Source organism: Mus musculus, chromosome 18 (genome assembly GCF_000001635.26).
Source record: "Mus musculus strain C57BL/6J chromosome 18, GRCm38.p6 C57BL/6J".
Lineage (NCBI taxonomy): Eukaryota > Metazoa > Chordata > Mammalia > Rodentia > Muridae > Mus > Mus musculus.
In genome coordinates this window covers 14,811,309-14,833,650 of record NC_000084.6, presented here as the reverse complement: position 1 = coordinate 14,833,650, position 22,342 = coordinate 14,811,309, and the positions used below count along the sequence as shown (strand labels likewise).

The window sequence follows — 22,342 nt, the reverse complement described above, 5'->3', positions numbered from 1 at the left end:
AAAAATTCTTTCAGAAAATGTATAATTTCTATTGTTTTAAAAAAGTGTTTTATTGATTCTTTGTGAGTTTCATATCATGTACCCTAATCTAACTCCTCTCCCCGTCCCTTCTTATCCACACTCTGCTCTTGCAACAACGCCATTCCTGAAAGGGATAATTAAAAATAAGCATCTCAGGTGCAGGGCCTGTTTTCTCTCCTAATTACCAAAGGTGGGTATGGGGAGAGGGCATCTCTCCCTAGCCCACATCGCCTCTTAGCAGACGAGTGTGAGGCTAGCTCTCCAGTGCTCATGCTCTTGGGGCTGGCTCACCACTGATTTTATAACCAGGGCCAGTTCAGCTGTGCTGCCTAGGTGAGGTGTAGAACGTGTCCTACAGATTGCTTGCTATATCTGGTGATAAACAGGGCCAGATTTCCCACTTTCAAGAATAAGGTCAAAGTAGATCACATAAGGAGAGCTGTCCAAGGGTCACCAAGAAGGTCCTGACCAAAAATCCTGAAGAGCATTTATTTCTCTATTGCAGAACAGTGTGAAAAAGTACGAGTCACTGAAGCCTTCGCAGCTATGGCATTTGTTATGGAAGCCAGGGTCCAATAAGAAACAGTCCAGCACATTTGTCTATATGACGTTCATGTTTGCTTTTGGTCAGCAGCTGCGTCACAAAGTGACCCTATCACCTGGACATATATGGGAAAATGTTATTGGTTATCTTAATCTGTCTTCAAACCTTAAGAAAATGACCATACAGGAATCAATCTGGCTCAGTAGTTAGGAACACTGGCAGAGAATGCAGACTGAGTTCCAAACACCCACACTGTGAAGTTCACAGTCACCTGTACTCCAGCTCTAAGGGAACTCTACACATCTGAACACTGCAGGCACTTCACAGTGATTTTAAACCCATACACAGGACACATATACATAGCATTAAAAGTAATAGTTAATATTTTTAAAACTGAAAACAATAATTTAATAAAGATTTTAATCAAACTAGAATAAAATGTGGAAGGGGAAAAGAACTGAGCCACTGCTCTGGATACCATGGCACTACAGGCAAGATGCTGATGCTTTTTCTCAATAGAGGCTCCTGTTCCCATGTAACTCCACCTGTGTCAAGCTGACAAAAACACTAATGAAGCTCTGAGTCCATTTTCCCATGGTTCTCCAGGCCCTCAACAATCAATATACTTTAGGAATGCACCATACAGACTTGATAAAGCACTATAGCACAGACTTTGTTGAATACCACCCTCCCTTGCCCTCTGCCTTCAAGCATGCTCCCTAGAGTAGCACAAGCAGGGAAGACTATCTACTGGGAAGAACCCGAACACTTTTCCAGGTAGAATTCTGGCTAGTGCAAAAAGGGCCCTTCTTTTAAGGGCTGCAGGAAACTAGACAATGCAACTTTATCTAACATCGAAGGTGTTTATCTGGAGCAATTTCAGCTCCCAGAGCTGGATGGTTGAATGCAGGAGTTCCACCAATTGCTCCAATTCCTTCCATCGTAGCAGCTTGGCTGAAATGTTCAGTTGTTGGTGGGGGTCAATCCAATGGTTCCATTTGGCATCATAGTGGCAGGTCCTGGAGGAGCTCGAGTACCAGGTGGCACAGGAGCAGGGGGCATGGCATCTCTATTGCTTATGCCCATAGCACCTCCCATAGCCATTTGGTCCATCCGTATCTCTCGTTCTCTCGCATCAGGGTAGGTTCCCTTGAATCCTTCCTGCTGTAGATGCAGCATCATTTTCTCTCTTTTTTTTATTAGATATTTTCTTCATTTACATTTCAAATACTATACCAAAAGTCCCCTATACCCTCCCCCTGCCCTGCTCCCCAACCCACCCACTCCCGCTTCCTGGCCCTGGCATTCCCCTGTACTAGGGGATATGATTTTCGCAAGACCAAGGGCCTCTCCTCCCATTGATGGCCTACTAGGCTAAACTCTGCTACATAGGCATCTAGAGACACAGTTCTGGGGGGTACTGGTTAGTTCATATTGTTGACCCTCCTATAGGATTGCAGACATATTTAGCTCCTTGGTTACTTTCTCTAGCTTCTTCATTAGGAACATTCTATTGTGTTCTATCCAATAGATGACTATGAGCATCCACTTCTGTATTTGCCAGGCACAGGCATAGCCTCTCAAGAGACAGCTATATCAGGGTCCTGTCAGCAAAATCTTGCTGGCATATGCAATAGTGTCTGCATTCAATGGTTGTATATGGGATGGATCCCCGGGTGGGGCATATGGATGGTCCTTTCTTCTATCTCAGCTCTAAACTTTGTCTCTGTAACTCCTTCCATGGGTATTTTGTTTCCCATTCTAAGAAGGAGTGAGTGTCCACACTTTGGTCTTCCTTCTTCTTGGGTTTCATGTGTTTTGCAAACTGTATCTTGGGTAGTCTAAGTTTCTAGGCTAATATCTGCTTATCAGTGAGTGCATACCATGTGTGTTCTTTTCTGATTGGGTTACCTCACTCAGGATGACATCCTCCAGATGCATCCATTTGCCTAAGTATTTCATGAAGTCATTGTTTTTAATAGCTGAGTAGTACTCCATTGTGTAAATGTACCACATTTTCTGTATCCATTCCTCTGTTGAGGGACATCTGGGTTCTTTCCAGCTTCTGGCTATTATAAATAAGGCTGCTATAAACAAAGTGGAGCGTGTGTCCTTATTTCAAGTTGGAACATCTTCTGGGCATCTCTTCCTCACGGTTCTAACTGCTTTTTTTTCTGAACCTTTTGGTTATGCAGCTCCTCCATTCTCCGAAGCTCTTCTCGACTGCTCATCAAATCCTGCCTCATTAGCATAACCTGGTGCTCATGGCGTGCTGGCTCCATCTCCGGTTTCTCACAAGCATTCTTGGAATTCTGGTCCACTATGCTTCTCCATCTCAATGAGTGCCTCCCAGCGCATGGCATACTCATGCTCAAAGGACCCAGATTGTGCAAATCTGGGTGGCTGTTCTCTCTTCTTGCAGCCACCTAAAAACCACCCTGCACCTAGAGAAAAATCTTAGTATTCTAGCTCAGCTTTCTTCTACAATAAAAGTAAAATTAAATTTTCAGGTTGATACAAGGAGAAAAATTGATTTTTATTAAGTATTCCTATAATTTATGAACATAATATCTAACATAAACTTTTATTTGTACACACACATATCTAAGGATCAACAAGGAGTAAGATTTTAAAAATAAGTACATATTAAATATTTGTGTAAAAACGTATCTCTATTACTGTCATAAAAATGAATTATTAACTTATATTATCTACCCAGAAACAAAAGGTTGTTGTAATGATTTTTTAAATAAAATGCTTTATTCTGTAATATTCAAGAAATCTAACAATATTTCTAGAGCCTTAAGTAAGCTTTAGAGTCCCAGGCCATCTCTTTAAATAATATTTCTCCTCAACCAACATTCCTACTGGGTCAAGAATCATGATCCTACACTTACCAATGTCTAAAATTCTCTTCTGTAGAGCTCCAATGACAAGGAATGGTTCTTCTTTACATGACTGAATAAGTGTGCCAACAAAGTCAGAATGTGCTGCTAAGATGCAGGCATTTTCTTCATCAAGGTTGACCTCTGCCATGAAAGTCACATCATTGATGTCATCTTCACCTCTAAAAAGAGAGAAAGTTATATTTCTGGGTAGGGTGTGTGTGTGTGTCTGTGTGTCTGTGTGCACACGCCAGGAGAAGCAGGAGTAAAAGGTCATCATTGGCTACAGCCACTTCAAGGTCAGTCTGCTGCACAGAAGAAACAAAACAAACAAAACCAAATCATTCTTATAAATAACATTATTTTATTAAGTTTACCCTACGAAGTGACTTTAAGAACGCCCATCTTTCACCTTAAGCGTTTAAAATTAAACTGACACCACTAAGCACAAGAGCACACTTCCTGAAAGAGAAATCAGAACCTGCTGTGTGGCACAGAGCTTATCTTTTCCTGTGTGGTAAGTGAGACTCACCAAGAGGGATTTGAGCCATCCACAAATCCTTTACAATGAAAGGCAAGAACGGACTATTTGCTTTCATCCAGGATTGTTAAAAGCCCCTCAGATTTCCCATGTGCACTCCACTATTCCTCTTAGTAGTGGCAGAAACACTAGGTCACAAAAAGTCCTATCATATAAAGTTCCTTGAGAAACTAGCTATTCTGGCATCTATTTTTAAAATTAATTTTGTTTTTATGATTCTGAATTTTTACATGCTTCCTCTTACCAAATGAATATATTAAGACATACCCTCAAGCAATGGACCTATTGGCAAAATATTAAAAAATTCTCTACATGAACATACATACATACATACATATATACATACATAAAAAAACAAAAAATAAAAACCCATGAAGTAGATTCAGGATTCTTGCTTTACAGCAGTAAAGTTAATCTCATAGGATCGCTATTTGGCTGTAGTACTAATATGAAGATGGGTACTTAAGAGAAGTGAGGAAATATAGTATAATTCCCTCTGATCATCCTTCCCACCATATGTAGTAAAAGTCTAGTTGTTCATGATTCACATACTAATACACAGAAGTTTGATATTTTATATTAAAAAGTATCCCATAAAAAGATAGGCAAATGGCATATAACAAACTCTGTGTCAAACAGATATAAATTATACATCCTCCCATGATGATAGAATATCATATAATATAAATATAATTAAGTGTGTAGAGAACAAATTATAATTATCAAACACTTAAGAAATGAAACCCCCTAATGTCCACCTTTAAAAAGCAGCGCAGTAAAGGGAAGGGAGGAGAAAATCCCCACGAACACACCGAAACTAGCCAATGAAAGAAAGGTGCCAGACACAATCCTAAAGCAAAAAAAAAAAAGAACGATGGCTTTATTATCATGCAGTCCAGTAACAGCTCAACATTTACAGGTGTGTCTATACTAAAGAAAAAATAACAAATATCTATTAATGAAACATTCATAATAAAATAAATTCCATCTATTAAGTGTACAAAGTTCTTATTGGCTCTAAAAATCAACTTCCAACTGATAAATCAAGTGGTATATCCAGACTTAGATATTTAAAGGCAAAGTATAAAAATGGTAGAAATAATTACCTAACCAAGGACTACACTCTTTTAAAAAAAATCTTTTAAAAAGGCCTAAGTAAATATTTCAAAATTGACAGTGTCCCTGGGTACTAGATTAAGAATAAGTAGGAGTGCTGAGTTTCAATTGCAGTACCATAGAGTAACTACAGAAGATAATAATTGACTACATGCTGTAAAAATAAAACACAAGATCTTCAATGTTTCCATCAAAAAGAGATGGCCATTGTTTGCAATAGAATATATCACTCTGATTTGAACATTATACAATGTATGTATGTATGTATGTATGTATGTATGTATGTATGTATTAAAACATAACACAGTATCCAGAAATGTATAACATTATAGATTGAGTCCTAATTTTCCGAGGAACCACCATACTGATTTTCAAAATGGTTGTTTAAGCCTGCATTCCCGCCACCACCTGAGAAGTGTTCCTTGCTCCACATCTTTGTCAGCATTAGTTGTTACTTATGTTTTTTAACTTAACCACTGATATACCTCATGGTATAGCTATACCATTCCTGAGCATATATTCGAAGGATGTCCCATCTACCACAAGGACACTTGCTTGGTTGTGCTCATAGAAGCTTTACTTTTAATAGCCAGAAACTGGAAACAACCTAGATGTTCCTCAACTAAAGAATGAGCAAAGAAAATGTGGTATATTTACACACAATAGAGTATTACTCAGCTGTTAAAAACCACAGACTCAAAAAGGCTAAAAAAACAATAAGGGCTCAAGGGGGGGTACACATGGACCTCCCTAGGAAAGGGAAATAAAATAGGTTTCACAGGTGGAATGGGACAGGTGGGGTCAGCCTGGAGATCATACTCCTTACAGGTAACCTTGATAGATTTAGGAGTGTGTGTGTGTGTGTGTGTGTGTGTGTGTGTGTGTGTGTGTGTGTAATAAGAGTCCATTGTCAGGGGTACATGGGGAGGACTGGAAGAAGGTAAATTATATATTGTAATTTCAAAAAATTAAAATAATAAATAAATTAAAAGTTTATGCAGCTGGAGAGATAACTCTGGGGTTAAGAGCACTTGCTGCTTTTGAAAAGGATGTAGATTTGGTTTCCAGCTCCCACATGGCAGCTTAAAACTATCTCTGACTGTAGGGATTTGAACACCTCAGTGAACACTGTACACATGTGCTACACGTACTTAGATACAGGCAAAACACTCACGATGTAAGAAAAATAAATCTTTAAAAATAAATACGTAAGTAAAAGTTATGACACAGAAACGATTCAGAGTGAGTGCTCATGAATGAGATTTGTTTGCAGAACCCTGTAAATAGCATCTTTCTTATCTGTTAAGAGTTCCTACATAGTTCCTATCGGGAACTCAAATCGGCTTTAGAGATCAGTTCTAGGCCTATGTATTAAAAGTTTAAATACCAGTACTAGAATTTAATTTAAAGATAAGCTCTTTCTGATAAATAAATGTGAAATTAACTACCAAATAATTACTACTTCTCCCAACCTAACCACAATTCCTTCTGGTAGAGCTACCAGTAAGCACTTCAACAGAAGCAGGGAGAACCTCTACTGATGGAGGCAAAAAAAGAGTAAATCAAAGGGGCAGACAGTAGGAAAGCAGAGGCACCATGGGAAGAAAGAAAGCAGGAAAGCATAGGAAAAAGCCAAAGCTATCATGTCCAGAAATGTTTGTGATCCTGTTTTAGCTTACTTCATTTAAAAGGAAAAAAGTGAAAGCCACTTAAGCAAGGCTTCCGGTGTAGTGCAGGGACTTAGGAATGGAGGTATTGAGTGAAATGGACTCTTATTCTAATGACACGTAGAAAAGAAACGGAGTACTTAGCAGAAAGCCTTCAAGAGTCTATGGAGGACCACATTACACAAGAGTCGGTAGAGCACCGCATCACACACACTAGGTACCACCCACTCATCATGCAGTCTGTCTTCTGAAACTCATCTCATTAGTTTGCTTTTGATAAAGTCTAACTACTTCTTAATGTCTACTTGCTTATATTTTTCTATTGTTAAGCTTTGCATTAGACTAATTCTTCTGAAGGGGATAGAATTATATATTCCTATCCTTATCATGTTGAAATAAGGACCCTAGTTTTTCACTTCCTTTCTCTTCTATCATTATCAGTAGCTCCTCCTGCTTTTTGCCTCTGCTTAGGGTGTTGCCTTCTTGTCTAATCTTCAATTTGCCTTGATCTCTTATTTTTTAACCATCAAAGCCCAATCTATAAGCTAGATTAACTTTAAATACTTATTTTTAAAACATCTGGCAAGCACTACCAACTGAGCCATGTCATATTCGGCCATGATTTATTCCTTAAAATGCACAACTGCATAATATGAACCATACTTAGAAATTTGAGGTAGATAACAAGGTTGCAGACTCTACCCTAACAGTTTGTAAGACAACTGTGGTAAGTATCATTCTTCCCATTTCTAACTACCAGTTATTCCATATAAAAAATGAAAATAAAATTGGATAGGTATATCAAGTGTTATTGAATGAAAACCATATGAAAAGCTAAAACTGTATTAGAAACTAAGCATGAATATTATTTTTGAAGAATCAAATAAAAAGCCTATCATGTTAAATAACTTTAAATGTAAGCAATATAAAATTTAAAAATGAGTTAAAAAAAGAACCACTGTCATCTTCTCTTCTCATAAAACCTCCCTAACTAAACCCTAGGCACTTTCACTTTGAGTCTCTTACTTTCACTTCACTGATACTGTGTAACACCCTGAACAAACAGATTTTGAAATTCTTTTCTTCAGATTACATTTGAGAGCAGTAGGTACTTATTAAACTATGGTGAATAACAGAAAAACTTTAAAACATTTTAAAAACAGATTCCAGTAATTGGTCTCCAGTCCAGGTATGCCATTCTGGATGAGCCTAGCATACAAACATTTGCAAGTTTACTAGATAGTTCTGAAATTGCTGACTTATATTCTACTGGCAACTGTTAAGGTGCTTTCAAAAGTATCCATTAGTCTTTTCCTGTATTTGTACTTCTCACTTATATTAGTTCTCCTAAGACACCTGTTGCATGAATCACAAAAGTATTATTGACATCTTTGATTCTCCTTGGGGATAGACATGACCAATAAACCTACCTCCAGGCCTCATAGCTTTTAAACTTTGCTCACCAATAAGGTTTTTCATCATTTTATTATATGTTTAAGTACAAAAATAATTTTTCCTGAATATCACTTATTATGTCTGCAATGTAAATTATATTAGTAAACTGCCATGTGCTGTCTGCACTAGCTGGAAAGTACAAACTCTGAAAGCAAAATGGGACCCTAATCTCAGACTCAAGCATATTTAATTCCAGTGTGCTCAAAACCCTTTGCTGGGGCAGGTTGACCTCTTCCATTTGTGACAGGAAGAAAGATGCACTAAGGTATTAAAAACACTGCACCCTTGAGAACAGCTGGAAGATAAAATATTCCTAATGGAGGTTATAATTGGTTATCTAATGTTATAAAAATCCCTTCAGTGGAATGAATAGCTGGAAGCTTATTCAAGGAGAAACTCTGCTCTGCCTAGACTCTCAATTGGTTACTCTTGTATGACTGTTTATCAGGCCTTCCCTAGTCATTTCTGCTGGGGGCTGTAAACACCTGATTTGATGATGGCATTTAGCTCCTACTTATTATTTGTTCTTTTAATTGCTACATAACCATAAACTCACTCAAAATAAAAAAGTATGAAAACTGCAGAGAATTTTCTCTACAGAATAATATTTAACAGCTTTGAAAGACTTCATGGTGTCATTTCTAAGACACTATATGTGGTTTCCTGTGTGGCATGTCAGGCATTTAGCTGCCCTCTTTTATTTGGATTTTAACTCTGTGCCTAATCTATTGTGGGCCTAGCTAACATGAATGTATCATATATACATAAGCAATACATATGATTGATGTATTTCTATGCACAACACATAAAACAAGATGCATATGTTTAAAGGTAAACACAATCTAAAATATATTAAAGAACTTGATTCCCTTTGCAATATGAAAAAAACTGAGTATCAAATTTAGAAGTAATACAACGTATGAAATAACATTATTAACTTGTTTGAGATGAAACCTGAATCTCTGGTGCCCTCTGGTGTTTTAAACACTATACAACTTCTAATATTCATCCCAGATACACCAAGAAGCTAAATACAAAATGGCATTTTCTACTAAAAAAGTCACAAATTCAGAACAAAAGTTTAGATTAACCAGGTATCTCTCAACAACAACAAAGCAGACATAAATATTATAAATCCAATCTAGTTTAGTCAAGATGGCCTAACATATTACTGTTCTTTCTTACTTAAATAAGTCAACATTAGTTTCATTTGGACCAGTAATATTGTTTCAAAAAAAGACCTCTATATACATTTCTTAATACACTATAATATGTGTAAGATTACATATAACACAAATTACCAACAAGTATTTATTAGAATATCTTAGTGCAAAAATTAAAGACACCTAATTAAAAAAAAAAGACACCAAAAAATAAACACTATATAAAATTCATCCTTTTCAACAAATGGTACTAAAAAAAACCCTGAATATCAACATATAGAAGAATGAAAGTAGATCCTTTACAGAAAATGTGGTACATTTAAACAATGGAGTACTACTCAGCTATTAAAAACAATGAATTCATGAAATTCTTAGGCAAATGGATGCATCTGGAGGGCATCATCCTGAGTGAGGTAACACAATCACAAAAGAACACACATGATATGCACTCACTGATAAGCAGTTAGCCCAGAAACATAGAATATCCAAGATACAATTTGCAAAACACATGAAACTCAAGAAGGAAGACCAAAGTGTGGATACTCACTCCTTCTTAGAATGGGGTTCTTAGAATGGGGAACAAAATACCCATGGAGGGAGTTACAGAGACAAAAGTTTGGAGCTGAGATAGAAGAAAGGACCATCCAGAGGCTGCCCCACCTGGGGATCCATCCCATATACAACCACTGAATGCAGACACTATTGCATATGCCAGCAAGATTTTGCTGACAGGACCCTGATATAGCTCTCTCGTGAGGCTATGCCAGTGTCTGGCAAATACAGAAGTGGATGCTCAGAGTCATCTATTAGATGGAACACAGGGCCCCCAATGGAGGAGCTAGAGAAAGTAACCAAGGAGCTGAAGGGCTCTGCAACCCTATAGGCAGAACAACAATATGAACTAACCAGTACCCCTAGAGCTTGAGCCTCTAGCTGCATATGTAGCAGAAGATGGCCTAGTCAGCCATCACTGGGAAGAAAGGCCCCTTGGTCTTGCAAACTTTATATGCCCCAGTACCGGGGAATGCCAGGACCAAGTAGTGAGAGTGGGTGGGTAGGGGAGCAGTGCAGGGGGAGGGTATAGGGAACTTTTGGGATAGCCATTTGAAATGTAAATTAAGAAAAAATATCTAATTAAAAAAATGAAAAAAAAAAAAAGAAGGTAGATCCTTATCTCTTACCCTCTAAGAAAATGAACTGAATCAAAAAAAGAAATAGATCAAAAACCTTAATGTAAGACTTGAAATCCTGGAGAAAATGTGGTACATCTACACAATGGAATACTATCCAGCTTTTAAAAACAAAGACATTATGAAATTTGCAGGCAAATGGATAGAACTTGAGAATACCACAGAAACTGAACCACCACCCAAAGAGCATGAAGGGATTGGACATAAGCCCCCCCAAACACATTTGTAGCAGATGTACAGCTTGGTCTTCATGTGGACCCCCTATCAACTGGAGCGGGGATTTTCTCGGACTCTGTTGCCTGCCACTGGATACCCTTCCCCTACCTGGACTGCTTAGTTGCGCCTCAGTAGGAAAGGATGTCCTTAGTCCTGCTGGGTTGGGTGGTACAGGGGAAGGGGGTATGTGGGGTGGGGAGGGGGAAGGATTCCCCCTCTGAGAAGAAGGGGGTGGGGTAAATGGAGAAAGGGATTTGTAGACTTCTAAACAGGTTTTCAAAATGCATTGAAAAAAGCATGTACAATTTGTGTCTGCTATTTATAAATTATACTTAGTAAAATACTGTTAGAAATTTTAATTTTTAACTTTATTTAATGTATATGGTTGTTTTGCCCACATTATGTCTGAGTTGCATGTATGTCTGGTGCCCATGGAGGCCAAAGAAGACACTAGACCCATTAGAAACGGAGTTACAAAAGGTTATGAACTGCCACGTGGGTGCAGGAATCAAGCCAGGGCTATCTCTTATTAAAATGTTTTAAAGGCATTCAAATCTGTTTATTTAGATATTATTCTTTACCATCTTTTTTCCCTGAAACTTTACTTCCATATATCAGACCAAGTTTTAACTACTGACTTTCTTTACCTGAAGCATGTTGGTCCATTCTCTTTTATTTTATTGCTCTGAATAGAAGATCTTTGAGCTTGAAGCGACAAAAGTTTATTTCCAGGCAGAGTAATTTGCTTTATGATGGAAGCTGTAAAAACAAAACAAGAAAGAAAAAAGTAGAATACCTCTTCCCAAAAAAAGGCAATCATATCACATTAGGAAAAATTTCAGTAAATATTTAGTAAATATGAATAATCAAAAAATGTCTTAAGCTGCCCAGAACTATGATTAATTTAAATAGGCTAATGAATGTAAACCCTGCAAAAGAAATCAGCTTATAAACATCGCTGGATTATATTTTTATGTAGTCTCAAACTGTCTTTAGAATTAGCATAATTATAAAAACATCATGCTTGAAAGGTAAATGTTGATCATATTTCATTTATATTGGTTTATTTTTAACACATATTTCCTGCTACAATGTTTTACATAATAATACAATACTTTTAGCAATTGTTTATTTCAAAACAATATACACGGCTAAAATGTAATGTTTATGGAAATATAACAGATCTTCTAGTCTTCTCTTGATTTCTCTTGTCTTAACACAACAGGTGCAAGCCCTGCCCTGCTCCAGATGCACTGGGTGAAGCTGGGATACCAGCATGTACATGGAGGAAACTTACTAGTAGGCATCACAGCATTTACTGGTGTCTTCTGCCCACAGTTCTGAGTGCTCAATGGTGAGGAATGGGAAATGGAGGTCACATGATTCACACTGCTTCCTGAAGGCTGCTGTACAACCTGAAATGAGAATTCATTATGTCACTCAAGGAAGCATGCTTTAGCAATGGACAGAGCTTCTATTTCTAATAGATTTGTTTTGTTTAACTATATATGCTTCTTGCTAGCACAATAAGAATGCCTATATACATTTTTAATTTTGTTATTTTATTAAGATAAAATTTCTAGGATGGCCTCTGAGTAATGGAGATCCTCCTGCCTCAGTTTTCCAAATGCTAGGGTTTGTGTGTATACTACCACACCCAGTTTAATTTGTATGTAGCAAATTATCTTGTTCAAAAGTTATTTATATTTATATATATATATATATATATATATATATATATATATATATATATATATATATATATATATATGACATAGTAAATATTTTCTACATCAGAATTCAAATTTAAGAAAATAATTATATACATATTACGTTTATTTCTTAATTTACCATAGAAAATTTCAAACACATGCAAAAACAAAGAGAACATAATGAAACCATCTATACCACTACCTGGACTAAGCAATGATCAATTCTTACACAAACATGTTTCACCTATGCCTTTTACTCATGTTCCAACTATTTAAAACAAATCTAAGAAATTGTCATCCATAATATTTCAAAATATATCTACCAAAGATAAAGACTTTTATCTACTACTTTTATAAAAGTGTTATTCTAAACCCATCACAAAGTGCTGTTCTCTCAAATAATAGTTATAGGAATACTGTAACAGTTGGGGATAAAGAAAGAGAAATTAAAGTGCTAACAAGATAATTACTTTTAGCTTCAAAGAAAAGACAGAAAAAGCAGAGTATCATATTATCATTTCAAAGAAATGCAGTCATCATGTATTTGGGCCAGCTACTGATAGGGAGATAATTAAAAGTTCTTAAATTTCTCTGTGTTTATTATAAAGAGTGATGATCTGCCCAAGAGACATACTTCTGAGTAAAAATTTACAAAAATTTTCATCTGTAATTAAAATGTACAAATCCAGTGTGTCCAACTAAATACATATCTCAAGCAAGGCATGGGAGCAGTTGGGAGGCACGAAGGTCTCTGTGAGTTCCTAGTCTGCACAGCAAAGTTCCATGGAGGAAGTAAGACCTGGCTCAAAAAAAGATGAAGTAACAAGAAGTGCAAAGCATTTTAGTGTCTCCTTAGAGAATAAACATAGAATAAAATAATTCTATTGTTATCACTCTTGGATAATAGAAATCTCTTAGCAAGGGAATTTTAAGTTGGAATAATCCAATTGCCATCATTCTTCAGTAAGAGAAAAGTTGTGTGAATGTTTGTTTTGTTTTTAAGACAGTCTCAAACTATATAGCTTAGGTGGATTTAACCCTGTGATCCTTCTGCTTCAGCCTGAGTAACTAGGACTGCAAACCTGAACCATAAAGTCGGGGCAGAAAAGAACTCTTGCAGAAATAATACATGTCAATGAAGCAGAGACCATGCATCTTCTGAAGCACTGGGGCTCGGGTGTAAAGTTCACGAGGTAATACACCTTTATGCATTCAGAAAAGAATCTCCGGAATTTTGCCTTTTCTTCCTATAATTTTGTTTTTCCATCTCCAAAAATATTCATATTCAGTTTTCTCTCCAAAATTATTTGACTTTCTTGGGAGTCAAAAAGAGAGTCCAGGGATTTTTTAATTAACTTTCTCATTCCTGAATTTTGTTTGCAAATGCTGTGGATTTGTGTAATTTTACTTTTAATTTAATCTGGTAAAACTAATTATAGAAATTTAAATTTTAAAAATGAACTGACTAAAATTAAAATTTTTGTGTTCCGAATGAAATTAGTTTTGCTAACAAAAATTAAAAGTGATCTTTTTTTAAATGAATAAAACAGTTATCATACAAACAGCTATAAGAAAACTTTTAAGCAACAAATTGAAGGACTAGGGAGGAGTTAGATTCCCTGTTAGGCAGACAGACAGGTAGAGAGGCCATGGCTATGCAAAAAAGATGATAAACTTCTAAGTGGCTGGCTTCTTCTCTCCTCAGAGGCTCCAGGGAGATGCACTGGCTCAAAGCAGGACAAGATACACAGCAGTTGTGAACCAATCAGCCATCCTGTTCTTCTTCCACTGACAACACTATTATACAGAGGAAGGCTCTTCAGAGACTTACAAGCCTCAGCCCTGGAGAAGAAACTGGATTTCCAGCTTCCAGAGCTGACCTCTGCTTTGCAGGAAGTCTTTTTCTGTGTGTCTGTGACATGTGTATCCTCAGCCTCAGTAGAAGCCTGTCTTCAACTGCTGACTCTAACAGCTCCTACCTGTGCTGAGCTCTCTCTCTGATTGCCCGTTTCACTGGAGTTTCCCTGTCTTCCAATCATTTAACAGAGAAAATGAGCTGGACCAAAACCCACAGACAGTAACAAAAGCCACCTGATTGTTTCTATAGGAAAAAGTTAAGGGTAAAATAGTAAGCTTAGTATTTAGGTTGAGTATATAATTACTATATGAAAAATGGTAAAGAGGCAGTAAGATTAGCCATTTACAAAAAAACTGAATTCTTACAAAAATTTCCAGAACTACCAAGTACATTCACATTTCAAATATTTAGTAAAAAAAAAAAAAAAAAGAAGAAAAAAAGAAAGCTTACACCTAAAAAAAAAAAAAAAAAAAAAAAACCTGAACAATTTTAGTTCGTAGAACCCCTGAATATAATAAAGAATAGTCAACAAGGGAAAAAAGGTAGAATTTAAAGAAAAGAGAACATTCAGTAATAAATCTACTTTTTAAAGTGGTGGTGGTCAAAATATAAAATGTCATAAATTAATATGAATTGAAACCAGGGAATGGTAGTTTGGAAGAATTCTTACTTGAAGTTTAATTAGAAATCTTATTCAAAAGCCTAAGTTATAAAATTCTCCAAAACTGCGGGGCAGTGGTGGTGCACACCTTTAATCCCAGCCCTCGGGAGGCAGAGGCAGGCGGATTTCTGAGTTCAAGGCCAGCCTGGTCTACAGAGTGAGTTCCAGGACAGCCAGGGCTACACAGAGAAACCCTGTCTTGAAAAACAAAAAAACAAACAAACAAATTCCCCAAAATTATATTAACCAAAAATAAATATTAAAAAAATCTTAAGCTCATAATGATCATATCATAATTATCATAATATCATTATCATTGGCTGACTACAGAGCAAAATCTAAAAGATTCCATTGATGCTAAGTTTATTAAAGAAAAGTAGTCTTTAGGGAAGGCTTGTCTCAGAAAGGCCCTACTGTAAGCAGATGCTCTCTTCCTTAAAGCTAGACTCCAAAACAGATTATCAGGTCTGACAAGCTAGCCACTGCTCATGAATGAAAAAGGAAAGAAAGGCATGTCAATAAAGCATGTGATGAAGAATGGCTGAGTGGAACTCCAGGGCCCATGTAGCAGTGACCACAGGTCATCCAGGAGTTCTCGGAATACATGCCAAAGTTTCAGAAAACCTTTAGCCACTCCACTTTGGAGTTTTTGATTTAAGTCCCGTGGTGTAATTTGCAGATATGTGATCTGATTAGTGAGAAACCAAGCTCTTTTCAAAGTCAGATCCTCTTAAACCATTTTTCCAGAACCCATGAGGTAATTATGCTCTATTCTCCTCTTGATGTAAGAGCTGCAAAGAAACTGATCTAATCTTACTCAGACTTTTAGTAAATGTAAGAAATCATAAACAATTGACTTTGTATCATACTCTGTCAAATTGTGTCTATATGGTTTTAACGATGTTGAGATTATATTTTAAGGCAGTGCCTGGCAAGACAATGCCCTGAATTAGATAAAGTTATCATTCACCAAAAATAGAATTATTAACGTAAGCTATAAAAATTCTACACCTGACAGCCAGGTGCATATTCTTCATAACATATCCTTTTCAAAATGAGTAGCTTGACCACTGATAGGATCCAATGTGAAGATTTTTGTTTTTAAATGGCCACTCTTGGGAATATACCCAAGATGTCCCACCATGCCACAGGGGCACGTGTTCCACTATGTTCATAGTGGCCTTATTTGTAACAGCCAGAAGCTAGAAACAATCCAGATGTCCCTTGACAGAGTGGATATAGAAAATGTGGTTCATTTACACAATGAGATACTACTCAGCTATTAAGAACAAGGACATCTTGAGTTTTGCAGGCAAATGGATATAAGTAGAAAATATCATCCTGAGTGAGGTAACTCAGACCCAAAAGGACATGCATTGTATGTACTCACTAATAAGTGGATATTAGCAAAGAGAAAAAAAGGAAAGAAAGAAGTACAGAATACCCAAAGATACAACCCACAGAACTCAAAAATGTCAACAAGCTGAAGGGCCCAAGTAAGGATTCCTTAGTGCCACTTAGGAAGGAGAAGAAAGCAATTGCAAGTGGGCAGGGAGGGAGGAACCTGGGAGGTGGGGCAGACCTGTTCTGGTATTGGGTGAGGGAAAAGGGACTGCAGTCCTGAGGGCCAGCAAAAAGAATGGAAACAGGCAACCTCGGGAGATAAGAGGTTGGGGGAACCCTCTAGAATGCACCAAAGACCTGGGAGGTGAGAGACCCTCAGGACTCAAAGGGAGGGACCTTAGATGAAATGCCCGACAGAAGGGAGAGAACTTACAGAGCCCTCCTCCAGCAGGAAGACAGGACATCAAGTGAGGGTGGGGGCTGCTATCCCACAGTCAAAGTTCTCACTAATTGTTCTTGTCTGAAAACTGCAGGGATGCAAATGGGAGAGGAGCCCGAGGAAAAGAAGGTCCAGGGACAGGCCCAAAGTGGGATCCAGCTCAAGGGGAGGTTCCAAGGCCTGACACTATTACTGAGGCTATGGAGTGCTCACAAGAAGGGACCTATCCTGAATGACTGTACTCTAGAAGACCCAACAAGCAGCTGAGTCAGATGCAGATATCTGCACCCAACCAATGGACAGAAGCTGCTGACCCCTGTGGCTGAATTAGGGAAAGGCTGAAAGAAGCTGAGGAGGAAGATGACCCTGTAGAAGGGCCAGCAGTCTCAATTAACCTGGACTCCCCCCGAGATCTCTCAAACACTGGACCACTAACCAGGCAACATACAGCAACTGATATGAGGCCTCCAACACACATACTGCAGAGGACTGCTGGGTCTGAGTTCAGTCAGAGATGATGTACTTAACCCTCAAGAGACTGGAGGCCCAGGGAGTTTAGAGGTCTGGTTGGGTGGAGAGTGGAGAAATCCTCATGGAGACAGGGGGATGGAGAGGAGTTGTGGGATGTGGAACAGTCGGAAGGGGGTATGTGTGCAAAATCTGGAGTGTAAAAGAATAAATAAATAAATAAATAAATAACCAAAAAATACCAATTTTTTAAAAAGTGAACTTTTGAAAGCATGTCTTAGCTCAATCTGGAGCCTTATGATTCTAATTGTTGTAAGTAAATGTTATAAAATGAATTTACAGTGTAGCTTTACTATTTCCTACTGTGGTTTTTTTTCTGCTTAACAAGTGTAAGGGGTGGGGGGGACATCTTAAGGTTTACCATTAGATTTTCTGTTACTTTTTCTGTGATTCTAATGATTTCCAGTGAATAATATGTCAAACCTCCAAGAGGCACATGCTGTCAAGATCTCATCCCCAGCAGTTTCTGCTTTAGGACACTTTAGAAAACTGGAAGTTTTTTTCCAAAAGAATAAGCTAATGGACTACCACTAGATATGTCACTTAGTGTGTGTGTCACTTAGTTTTCTCTTGCCTTTTCTTCATCAGAGAAATTAGCTTTAAATTCATAACACATTAATGACATACTTTTCCTAAAAATCTATGCAAGTGACAAAGTATTATCTCAGCTCATGGACATTTATGCTTGAGCCAATTAATAGGATTAGCACCGTCTAAGAACTAATAATGGCTAATAGAGAAGATTCTAATCCTGCTCAGCTCTACCAAAGACAGTGCTTTTCCTGGAACAGTTCCTCAAATTCTTTGGTTCTCAATCCCATTGCCCAGAACAATATTGAAGAATCACTGATTTTAAGAATGTTTCAGGCTTGGTGGTGGCACATACCTTTTATACTAGGATTCTGGAGACAGAGGCAGTTGAATCTCTGAGTTGCTGTTAGCTTGATGTGCATAGTGAGTTCCAGGACAAGCAGAGCTACACAGTGAGAACCTATTTCCTGCCCTTCTCAAAAAGAGTATTTCATAACCTGGTTTAACTTCAGGTATCCTGTAAAATCCTGCCCTAACCTGTCCACTGCTCCACCTGAAATTCAAATGGAGAGTGTTAAGGGTAAGAAGATGAGAGTTCTCTAATTAGACTGCCTTTCAATTTGGTCACCTTCTGTGCCTGAAGCTGCCTTAGAAGACTATCATGTACAGATGCTGCCTCTGCCTCTTCACACAGTATGAATAGGAAGCATACACAAAACAAATAGCGTAAACTCAACCAAGAGATTCAAAACACACCATATCTGACACAAAAGTTTATAAAAGAGAACAGCAATCAAACAATCAAAAGAACAGCACGCTGTGATAAGAACTCACTTAGAAAAGTGATTTTAAATTAATGTACTATGTAGTATCTGGGTCAACAATATCTTTAGTCTGCAAAGAAAGTGTCTTCCTAAACAAAGTAGAAAATTCTAAACAATGTCTAATCAATAAACAGCTAAAATTCCCTTCTTTTATCAAGGAATCTATTCAACCTACCAGGAATAAGAAAAAATATACCTTTATCTATTCACTTCACACACTCTCTCTCTTACTTAGCATTTTTTAAAAATATTAAAAGCAAACAGCAGCACAAGAGCCACACCTGATGGCACAGACCTAATAGTAGTTACGTGGTAGGATAAAGCAGAAGGATTGAAAGTTCAAGGTCAGCCTGGCAAAAGAGTGAGATCCTCTTTTAAAAGAAAAAGAAGGAAGGTGTTGGAGGAATGGTTCAGCAGATAGTCACACAAAAGCAGCAAAGAGTGGAGCATGCCTGTAAGTCCAATAGTGGAGAAAAAGAAACAGCACACAACTCCACTGAGAAAGGGATGGAGAGAGGTCTGTTGTTAAGAGTATTTTCTGCTCCCCCAGAGAACTGAAAGTTAATTTCCCCACTAGGAAGCTTACAACTATATATAATTTCAGCTCCCACTCTGGCCACTTCAGGCACCAGAAAATAGAGGTGGCACACATTCATTCACAAACATACACATAACTAAAAGCTAATCTTAAAAGAAAAATAAGGTGGAAAGCAATCTAGAAGAAACCCCATTGCCAACCTCTTCACACACACACACACACACACACACACACACACACACACACACACACACACAGAGGGGTGGGGGAGAGGGAGAGAGGTAGAGAAGGGGAGAGGAGAGGACAGAGACAGATCGAGACAGAGACTGAGACCAACAGAGACACACAGAGAAACAAAGGCAATTTAGTCTCAAATTTTAAAAAGTTTTTAAAAGGCCAATGATATATATAGCTCAGTGGTAGAATGTTTGCCTGGAATGCTTAAGAATGCACAACCTATAACCCTGAAAAAGGAGGAAGGGAAGGAGGAAAAAAAAGAAGAAGGGAAGGAAGCAGGAAGGGAAGGGGAGGGGCAAATATAAAATTTTGAAGTACACAGTAACAACTTCCATAACTCTCAAGTGTTTCAGCAAAAGCTATGTGTGAGGTGTCTATACGACTATAGAGAGGGCTACTGAACAAGTGAGGCTAAGAGAATTTTACCTAGACAAATCTGGGAAGTATACCGAGTCTTGACAGTTTTCTGAAGAAATGAAATGGTACTCACTAGTTGCTTGACTTTGGCTGTCTGTGGAATGCCAGCCGCCTGTGGAAGGAGGGTGCTCGGTTGTGTAACGATCTGGACTGGAGTGCCAATGGCAGGTTTATCAGCTTTGGTCCCAGCAGAGGTAATGGCAGGCTTCGCAGATGGAAGACAAAGAGGTGTAGCGGACGCTTCTCCAAAAGTTGCTGATGGAATAGCCAGTGTTACTGCTGCCCCAGACACAACTGGATTCTCAGGCTGAAGGGACACTGCTGCCACTGTATTTGGTACTGATGTTGTTAGTGGTTTTGAAGTTTGAAGCAAAACAGTTGCAGCTGTCGTACCTCCTGTTGCAGCAGCTGGGGCAACAGAATGCAGTGTCACAACTCCAGTGTTTGCTACTCCTGGACCAGCAAGTGGATTCAGGGTCTGCTGAACAGACAGAGTTCTGGGTGCTGTTGCTCCAGACACAAGGACTGGGGAAACTGTACTTGTCACCACAGGAGACGTTGCTGTTGTCATGGTACAGGAGGAAATGACCACATCACCAGAAACTTCCTTCACACAGTTCTCAATGAAGCTCTGGGAATTTGGAAGAAGCTGTCTTAGGGCAACCACACTCTTCTAGAAACAGTAGAGGAAAGGAAGACACAGATAATTGAATAAGCTCAAAGTAAAGCGAAATTTGCATTAAACCACATCAAGTTAGGTAAGCACATCAGTGCCTCAGCTGAGAAAGCTGCTGTTAGAACTTCTGTTTTCCTACCGGTATCCAGATACAATAAATTTAAAGGCTGAAGTGCTTTCTTAGTGAAAAAAAAATTTAAATTAAAAAATAGTAAATTCATTTTCTATATGTCAATGATCAACTTGATAAAAATGAAACACTGTAGCATACTTCTCCCTACCCATCTAAGCCCATAAGCAGATTATTATTACTTTAGTATATATATAAAATTATTTATAACATAGAAGAATCAGGGCTTTGTTAAACACCTTTCAAGCATTGAATGTAAAGCCTTTACATCAAAATAAAATACAAATTAAAAAATTATTTTAGTTTCAACTGGAAATATAAAAGAAAGTTCTCAGAAAACTTAATTGGAACAAATGTTAAAGTAATGAGAGTTAAACAGACAATGTAGGTGTGTATTTAATTATCTCTGAATCATACCAGGATTAACCTGAAAGGCCAAATGTATCCTCTTCTCTATGAGGCATTTAATACTCAAACTCTCTTGGCTCTAGGTGATGCCAGGAGATTTCAAGATAAAAAAAAAAAAAGGAAGAAAGAAAAGGAAGAGAAAGAGAAAGAGGAAGAAAGAGAAAGAGGAAGAGGAAGAGGAAGAGGAAGAGGAAGAAAGAGGAAGAAGAAGAAAGAGAAAGAAAGAGAAAGAGAAAGAGAAAGAAAAAGAAAGAGAAAAAGAAAAAGAAAAAGAAAAAGAAAAAGAAAAAGAGAAAGGAGAGGTGGGATTCACAGGTCCTTAGAAAGCAGATCAGCCAAGTAACAATGTATGGGGAAAAACAAGTAAACCCTATGCTTAGTAAAGTACCCCAGAAAACCAGTAAGAGTTAGAATGGAGGTACCCTCCATGGGAAATAAAGCTGCTCCCAGAAGCCAAAAGCCATTAAATGAACTTCTAATTGCCAGCAGTAGGCTATTGCTTCAAGTTGTTGGTCAGAGAGTCCCAAGGTCCCAAAACAATATAGGCAATTGCCACCGCTGTTGGTTGCTCACAAGACATAACTAACACGACCCTATTGCCTTGGTCACAGAACAAAGAAAACCCAAGTTGAAACTGAGCTGGAAGCTCCTCCTTGCTGGTAACCCTCACAGTCCTCAGATGTGCTATTAAGCCACTCAGGACACTGTGGACTCTGCATGTATCAAGACCAACCAGCCAGTCAAGATTCACTCACTAGTGCAACATGGCAATTCTACAAAGGTGATCGACTGCTTTCTGACTGGATTTGAGATCCTGCTACTGTAAGCCTGTTCAGAATCCCTGAGCTGAGGAGGTCATAGGCCCTAGGAACAACATTACTGCTATTCTTTTGTTAAATGAGCATTATATGCCCACAAAATTGCTTTGTAAATAACTATGTTTGTGTCTCTAGATGAGTGCTGCTGTTAGCTTTGGGTCGCAGAAGCTTCTTTTTGCAATGGTGAGTAGTAAGAGTTGTAGGCATAATGTTATTGTGCACTGTGTAAAGATTATCCTTGTATTATTCAAATGCTGATGTCTGTGCCCCCATGTATGGTTGCAAAACATTGCTCCCCAATTATTCCCTGATTGTTCAATAAAGCTGATCAGACGATGACTGAGCAGAGGAGAGAATAGGGATGGACTTCTTCCCAGCCAGGGGAGGGAAGAAGGGCAAGAAGTGGAGATTTGCCATGAGGGG

General features: G+C 38.0%; 1 protein-coding gene and 1 pseudogene across 4 annotated transcripts in view; both read right to left on the bottom strand.

Annotated features, from left to right (window-relative positions):
- The window catches only part of Taf4b (TATA-box binding protein associated factor 4b), a 177,224-nt gene that overhangs the window by 126,774 nt on the left and 28,108 nt on the right, over nt 1–22,342 (bottom strand). For 3 of the 4 annotated variants that reach the window (XR_877141.1, NM_001369357.1, NM_001369358.1), the window contains 4 exons: nt 19,961–20,560; nt 12,096–12,213; nt 11,446–11,557; nt 3,463–3,632 (listed from right to left, as the gene is read on the bottom strand). Coding sequence is in view for 3 of the 4 variants with exons in the window: in NM_001369357.1 (NP_001356286.1) it covers nt 3,463–3,632; nt 11,446–11,557; nt 12,096–12,213; nt 19,961–20,560 (1,000 nt within the window). In the remaining variant the exon portion in view is untranslated. Of the gene's footprint in view, nt 1–3,462; nt 3,633–11,445; nt 11,558–12,080; nt 12,214–19,960; nt 20,561–22,342 lie in introns of all 4 variants that reach the window. The other variant, NM_001100449.2, reaches the window with a different exon arrangement.
- Gm21055 (predicted gene, 21055) lies at nt 1,132–2,984 on the bottom strand (annotated as a pseudogene).